This window comes from Ixodes scapularis, unplaced genomic scaffold, assembly GCF_016920785.2.
Source record: "Ixodes scapularis isolate PalLabHiFi unplaced genomic scaffold, ASM1692078v2 PGA_scaffold3__209_contigs__length_174095766, whole genome shotgun sequence".
In the NCBI taxonomy this organism is placed as follows: Eukaryota; Metazoa; Arthropoda; class Arachnida; order Ixodida; family Ixodidae; genus Ixodes; species Ixodes scapularis.
In genome coordinates, this window is record NW_024609868.1 from 139,607,329 (window position 1) to 139,615,481 (window position 8,153).

The window sequence follows — 8,153 nt, forward strand, 5'->3', positions numbered from 1 at the left end:
GGCTAGTTTCCTCAGGATCGTGTCCGCCGGATTAGAAATAATGACACCTAACTCTGGACACCTACCGCTTTCTATGAGCGACGGCGGCAACCAGACAGCTGGTTGCCGCCGTCCCTCACTGATGGCGGCAACCTATCTTCGGAGGAAGGAGAGCAGAAGCGGAACGAGGGGCGATCTGCGGAGCAGCGCGAACGGTTCCGCAACCGCCGCCAAGCCGCTATCACCTAAAGTTTCACTGGGCTGTCCGCTTCAGATTCCCTTGCAACAGAAGAGCAGATTGCTCAACTGGAAAGCCACCGGTCATAACAGAAGCTACAGCTCCGCTGATCTTCCTTCTTCACCAAAGTGGAAAGGCTAAAGTTTTTTTTTCTTAGATGGCGCCTCTGTGCGTGCTCTTTTTCAGGAAATAGTGGTGATTGTTAATAAATCGCAGACGTTGATTAAAAACTTCTGCGTTTTGTTTACAAGACTTCTTGCATACCGTTTACTTTTTTTTGCTTCTGCTTTACATTGGAAAGTATAAATTAAAAAAATACTTCGCTAGTAATTCGGTGAGAATAGAACAGGAAACAAGCTTCGACATGTGTACCCCAAAAATACTAACGTACGGACAAGGAAAATTAGTTTTACATGTACACTCTCCTTAACAAGAATAGTAATGTTCTGAACACCAGAAGAAAAACAAGGAATCAATGAACCGAATGAAAATAATGATGCACATTCCGCGATATTTATTGTTTCGAGAGAGCAAGGATGAAGTCTGATTTTACAAGCATAGCTGCGAAATGTTTTATGGGTTGGGCCTTTCAACAAGCTGAACTGCAGCTGGTGCAAGATCACAGGACATGAGTGCTCGCTGTTGCAAAATTTCTTACAATTGAGATGTGAACTCGACTATGCCCCTTGAGTGCCCAAAGACAAAAGTTATTGAACTTTACACTGGCACGTTCACCCCAAGGGTTTGCCTAAAACTCGCAAGTATTTCTCTTTTCTATATTTTGCATTCGAACTATGATGTAAATTTGAGAATGTTTTAGAGTGAAACGACCTCTGGGTTTCAACTTTCAGAGGTATAAATTGACAACACATCTTCGTATAGTCACTGAAATTCCTGTCAAAGGTACTACGATGGCGGCTAACGTGTTTACCAGTCTTCAACTGGCCGGCTTTATCGCCCTTGTATTTATTGTCAAGTGAGTCCCCTTTAATTTCATCTGACCTTTGTTTCTCGCTCAGGTATTTGTCTAACGACGAACTCATCACACTTATTGATAGCATGTGTCTAGCGAATTAAGTAGCTTCAGACCAATTATAACTTCCAAGCTTAATCCGTTCATACACTGTGTAGAACAAAACTATTTGCGTTTTGCATCATTTTAGGGAACTTCAATGACTAAACATTTCTTTTACGTTCTGGTATATGGGTTTTAGACTGAATTTCAATATGTGTATTACTTAGTTGATTTTGCGGGTTCTGGTAGACCTGGACACCTAAGATAGACGACGTTAAATCGTTCATTATTGGGTCCTGTTTAGTGTATTATATAGCAACAGTGTGTGTGGAAGACATAATATAAGTGATAAATATTATTCAAAATGCAAGGTTATATTAATTAATTCGATATTTATTTGTGAAGCACACATGCAGATCAATATTTCAAAGCATATATTCACCCATTCATTATGATGCGGCATTAAATATCTGAAATCTTGAAAGTTGATTATTGCCCTCATTAACATAAATAATTGTGTTGATAAGAGGGACACTTAAAGGGGTCATGAAACGCTTTTCCAACTTTTTCCTGTTTAACTTTCCTCCTCAACTCATAAATCGCGCATTCTACCAAACAGTTCAAGAAGACGGAAAGGGGGAGTTCCCTCTTGCTCGGACTTTTGTTTGTGTAATCCGGACGCATCAATTCTCCCCCTAGAAGATTAGTCCGTCGCTCAAAATTCAGACAAAAGGTGCTTTCCCCAACCGGTTCACTTCGAAGCTGACAGTGCGGTGGAAGCTACGTGCTCGTTGGGCCAGCCAGATTTGCCACGTGATCACGCTCTCTCGCGCATACCCACGTGCAGAAAATGAGGTCAGGTGATGAAAGGGAGGCGGCTGATTGGTCCGGCAAGCTCGTACCTTCCACCGCAATGTCTGCTTAGGGGTGAAGGGAATAAGTGAGGTCCGGTTTCGTGTGACGTGCGTTTGGACCCGGTGACGCGCTTTTGGGACCACGGATGTATCACAGTGAAAAGGCAGAGAGCTTGCCAAGTGGAGGAGGTACGAAATAGTCCGCTGTGTTTCAAAAATTTTCGCACTGAAATTCAGGTTTTGACTTTCTACCTTTTTTTCTTTTGGCCCACTGAACAATGTGCTATTAGTAAAATTCCAATCTAAAATGATTTATCCCAACCCAAGATTTGTTTCATGGGCCCTTTAAGATACAACAGATATAAAGGTCCTTAACTCAACTTCATGCCGAATTATAAAAGTGGTGCGAGTCAAACGGACGAGGTTTTCGGCACGCTTTATTAGACTCCGCAGATCCTAGATGATGGACATTTCTATAGGACCGCAAATTCACAAGAATTATCTTATTAACTCTTTTATTACTAGCTTTTTGGGATTCGCAGTGACGGGCGTTACAATTAGATATTAAATATTTTAAAATAGTTTTCGGATTCCCAATTGACTCATAGGTACTCATCGACCAATTTTCGCGTTTTGACTCCTAAACCCACAACAGAACTCTAGAAGGCGCGGGAACTTCCGTTAAAAAAAACAACAACAAAAAAACATAGATAAAAATGTCACGAAGACGTTTTCCGTTAAAGACGTCCAAAATAATGAAAAAAATTAGAACAAAGACAGAACGGACCTTTCTTTCAACTTGTAGGAACACAAATACAGTGAATCTGCTAGCTGAATATTTTTCAACCCAACCCTTCCAAGAATAAAAAAAAAGCGGACAAAGGGAGCGATATAGTAAACACAAGATAAACCGTGAAAGAAAAGAAAAAATAGTGAAAGGGAATATTGTACAGTCCGATGCACTCTAAAAAAACCATATGCGTCTACTTTCCCACACCACACTTAGAGAGCCAATCACATGAACTTAGAAAGGCAGCTCAGTGAATGACGATGCCGAAACATATGTTGAGACAAAAAAAACGCAGTTTGAGTTGTGACATTAAGGAATGTAAAACGTCACGCTTGCATTAATTAGTGCCACAATTCAGACTGCGTTTTTTGTTCTAAACATATGTTTCGGCATTGTCATTACCTGCGCCGCCTCCCGTAAGTTGCGGCGGTTCGCTCTCCGAGTGTTGAGCGGGAAAGCAGACGCACGGACTTTGTTTTTAGAGTGTGGACGATGACATGCAATTACGCCAACAACCGTAGTAAGGACTTCTATCTGATCCTTACCTAAAATGATTAAGGGAGCCGAAATAATATTCGTATCGGTAATCGTTACCCTTATTCTTTGCTATATAGGTAATCATTACGATACATGAGATACTGAATTAGAATGATTTAATAACTTTAAGATTATTGAAAATAAACATGCGTTTTTCCTAATTATACGACAGTGACTCTACAATTTTTTTTCGCGGGTTCATCCTTGAATGTGCTACACGAGTGGTAACTCTAATGCACAATCGCGCCTCGCAGGAGCTCCACGTTATAATCATATTTACTGAATTACTCATGTTCGATAACCCTCGGCAAGTTGCAACCTGAAACCATAAGCTTATTGTTCTAAAATAACAGTTTTAATCACAAATTCTAGTTGATTATACAATTTTTCATGACGAATAATCCTTTATAAAATAAGTCCCTCTCGCCGTATAACTCACCTGACCGCATAACTACAGGTCTGACGGCTAAAAAAACAATCTCTAAATTCTGAAACAAATAAAGTGCATGTACTGATGAACATACTATTGTATAAACGCCGTATTAATATTTGTCAAACTGATACGTACTGTTGTATTTTTACGTTCATTGGATCCAGATTATAACACCGAATGGTTTTCTAAACACTCCAACTTCTTTTTTACTAAAGCGCCTCACCCTAGAATATAATGCTGATAACAAACATTTTCAACTTTTCAGCCTGCATTCAGTTTCTGCTGAATCCAAAGAACCAAGTGCCTCTCAAAGCCCTGGGAAGTCATTTAAGGTCGAATTTTGCGAGACAAACGTAAGGCTAATTTAAGAGCGTTCTTAAAGATGTTTTTTTTTTCTTCGTGGAGTAGTCTTGATTTACGCGTGCACTGTTTTTAATGGTGAAAATTGCTAACACAAGACGTGCAAATTATAACTTAGTGATAGGCCTGTTCGCGAAGGTTATTTAAATATTTTTCGCATTGTAAGTCTGACGTGAAAAAGTTGATTTATTGAAAAAAATATGCAGTAGTTTTAAGCTTTATTTTTTTATGGCGCATATTTAGAATATTGCCGTGTACCTTGAAGAAGAGTGCAGCGTACGCGGTTACCATGAGAAAAACGGTGTTCAGACTCCAATAGGCCTGTATTTTTTTTGGAGGGGGTCCTTCAAAGTTCTGGTCCATTTTCGGCGGTCATCGGGTGTTCAGGTTCAGACCATTCCTGACCGGTTGTGTACTGCTTCGGCTCAGTCGCACTTTCGTCGCTGACGCAGAGTGCTTAATATTATGTGTTTTTTTTTTGTAAACACAAGTTTAAAAAAAAAATAACAATTTTTTAAGCTTTGCAGATTCCTGTCATTTTCCATCCGTGAAAATATCTTATATAGAAAAAAAATTTCTGAGCATGATGTGTACGTAGGGGAAGGTTTATGCAAAAATCTATTAAAAAACGACTCACCGTGTGCAGCTCTAAATACTCTAAATAAGCCGAGATCGTAGAGACAATAATATAATTGAGTACGTTTAAATATACGACATCGTGAGCAGCTTCGTATGGCTTGTACTAACAGCCTGCCGCAATAGATTTCATAAGAACTAATGAATGTCTTTGAAGTCTGAAAATATCCTTAATAATTCAAACGCTTTTTTAAATGGCGTAACAACACTTATCCCACTCTTGAGAACAACCTTTACTAAAATTGTTTCGGTATATCATCTGTATGTGCTAATGTTTGACTTGGAAAAAATGGCGATTCCAAAGAAAATTTAATATCAGTTTTTAACATAATAAATGTTAAAAACAGTGGTCGCCGAAAAGTTTACGAATCTGCTTATAAACTACAAACGTAAATATTTATTGAGACGTTCGAGCTCTATTTCTTATATCCGAAAAAAAGGGGAAACAGTTGGAGTTCAGCCACACTCTGCTTGAACACCTCATGCCGAATTATTCATCCAAAGTTGAGGTATAGATAAAAATATCTCTGTAGAGTATGTCATCGAGATCTGAATTACATCGGTTTAATTCATGTGCCAAGTTGAGCCTTTCGATTTCAGTTTTAGGCTATGTTCAATAGTTCATAATTTGTCATATTAAAAATGTATCATGTTAGCCAGAGCAAGGTGTAGATAGACGTTTTCAGTAAAATCGCCTCCATTACTCACCATCAACCTTATGATTCCCAACAAGATCCGATGTTGCTTGAGTAGGTAAAATCGAATTGCCATATTCGTCTTCACCCTAGTGGAAAAATCTTATATGTATAAGACATCTGTTGGTCCCAGAAACTTATGTGCTCAGGTAAGATCATATAGGAGTATTTGAGATAGTAATAACACAATATAAGAAAAATATATTATTATATATAAATTTATATGAAACTTCTCAGTACCATATAACTTCTTATATACACATTATATGATTATAATATGATCCTATATGAAATTATTTGATCATATGCGTTTATTAAACCAAGAAATTTTTCACACAAATATATTTTCACTATGTTTTTTTCAAGCCCATATTCTTATGATACCCTCCTATATATATATATATATCAAATAATGAAGTCGCACTTCGAAACGTTGTAGGAGTTTTACAACATTTTGTGAGTCGACGTTTCGGCCTGAGACAGGCCTTCTTCAAGACTGCAAGCCAGAATCGGTTACACAGTTGTTTTCGGTTTCCATAGCTCTTTCTCTCTCTATCTCTCTCTCTCTCTCTCTATATATATATATATATATATATATATATATATATATATATATATATTCAATTAAAGCCGAAAGTGGCGGAATGCATAGACATATTTTGTTTTATGCACGCACTGCATATATTATTTTATTAGCTTGTGTTCGTTAGTTTTTTTCTTCAAAATATTGTATTATGTTCTCCGTATGAGATGACAACGACGGCCTTAAGGGTGAATAAGAATTATATTGAAACATTTTTCTATGCATTGAAGCATATTGTTCAATCCGAATAATTTTTTTGTACTAGAAATGTCGATATATATTGGCAGTTGTAAAAATGCTTTCGTTCTTTCTATGTTATTGGATCTTTTAAACTAGAGAGGCTCTTTCAATTTTGTTGTTTACTTGTTTGTACGTACTTTTTTATTTGGCATAAGGTATTCCTAAAAAAAAGCAATACCTGAACACCGTCTTCATTCCACAAGCGGAATAAGCTATTCTAGCAATATGGAATGGTAAATAATACATACATAAATAAACTGCATCGCTCATAATAAAATACTATGTAACCTGTGTAAATTAATTTAAACATGACACGTTATACTTGAAACTGATTCTTCAATGTTCAAACACATGTCCTACTACCTTAAATGACCATAAATGCGACCTTTCTAAACTTTATTTTCTTGTGAGAAATTAATCATACATTAGGTTCCTGCGAAACAGACATCTAAACTAGGTTCTTCAAAATATAGCGGTTTAACGTTTATTTCTGGGTAACAAAATCAACATTGTACTTTCGTGTGTCTTTTTGTGTAAATGATTTCAACATAGCATATAAACCCCTAGATTTTAAGTACTAAAGAGCAAAACCGCTATTCACTAATGAAGTTTTCAGATTAATTTAAATACAATTTAACACGTCAGGAAATCCATGCCTCACACTCATCCCACCTCTGATTTTCTTTCCTCATTTTAGTGTACAGACAACAACGGAGAGTGGAGCGGGTGCACCGGTAACTGCATCTGTATACATGTTGGGGACAGCAATGAAGGTCGCTGCATGGATCTAGGCGACACTGTCATCGGCAAGCCAGTAGCTTAGGGCTGAAATTGACCGGTTTCGCCTCTGGCCGAACTGGCACTGTTCCCCAAAAAAGCTACAGCGCAACCATGAATCTACGGCCCCTTAATTAAAATGCTGTTATGCATTTGTGTCTGCCAAGAAACAAGAAAATAAAATTAGTGATTTTATAACGCATGCATGAATGAATTATGAGCCTTCTTATCCTAGGAAGAAAACAAAATAATCTTCATTTTTAAATTCAATTTTATAATTCGTAAAATATTTGACAAACATAATTATTTTATCTTGATTTATATTTACCTAATATAATATACACATTGAACAATTATTCCAATATTCGGTATGAAATGTTCCGAATTGGTGTGGAGAACTGTCGTCTTTTATAAGGTGTTGGCAAAGAACACGCGATTATGTTAAGGATGAAGAAAGCTCTGTTCCATTGTTTGTCCCAGCGAACCAGATGTGCTGAAAGGGGGGGGAGGGAAGGGGGGGGGAGAGATAGGGATCGGTGGATGGGGGAGCGGGCTTATACGAGTGTCCTCCGGCCGGGAGATAAGAAAAAGGATAATAGCCAGTTTTATACACGCTTTGCGGGAGGCGGGGTGTTAGAACTGTACATATCTCAATACATTGACGCGCTGAACAACTCCTCATTTCCGCACTCGATGATAGTAAGTCGCCAGGCCCGGTCTGTCCAATAGAAATTTGCCTTGACATTTCCCGTGCCTGGAGGAGCAGTACGGGGGAATTCGTCACTGTCATAATTCCGATATAAGGAATACGGTAGAAACGTTGGCTATACTGGATTCACCCATAAGCTGAGACCCTGGTGGGAACTAGGTATACCGGCTTGACCAATGGCCGCTTCCCTCTCACCCCCTGACCCAGCTTTCTGCTCCTGGGCTTCGCCGGGAGTGGAATCACTCGGCTAAGGAGAGACAAATGACTGGTCCAACCAAGATGTAGCTTTCCAGCAGTAACTGCTTGG

At 38.4% G+C, this 8,153-nt stretch overlaps 1 protein-coding gene across 1 annotated transcript; it reads left to right on the forward strand.

Annotated features, from left to right (window-relative positions):
- Positions 1-1,128: 1,128 nt before the first annotated feature.
- On the forward strand, positions 1,129-7,183 carry LOC115308786 (evasin P1104-like). The gene is made up of 3 exons (XM_029966853.3): positions 1,129-1,193; positions 4,112-4,199; positions 7,058-7,183. The coding sequence occupies exons 1-3, from the start codon at positions 1,129-1,131 to the stop codon at positions 7,181-7,183; spliced, it is 279 nt and encodes a 92-aa protein (XP_029822713.3).
- The last annotated feature ends 970 nt before the right edge of the window (positions 7,184-8,153 follow it).

What these genes read in the sequence shown, in the direction of transcription:
- LOC115308786 (XM_029966853.3), top strand. Translation starts at nt 1,129, where the DNA reads ATGGCGGCTAACGTGTTTACCAGTCTTCAACTGGCCGGCTTTATCGCC. An exon ending in GCCCTTGTATTTATTGTCAA is followed by an intron (nt 1,194 to 4,111) that starts GTGAGTCCCCTT and finishes TCAACTTTTCAG; the next exon opens with CCTGCATTCAGTTTCTGCTG. An exon ending in TCGAATTTTGCGAGACAAAC is followed by an intron (nt 4,200 to 7,057) that starts GTAAGGCTAATT and finishes TCCTCATTTTAG; the next exon opens with TGTACAGACAACAACGGAGA.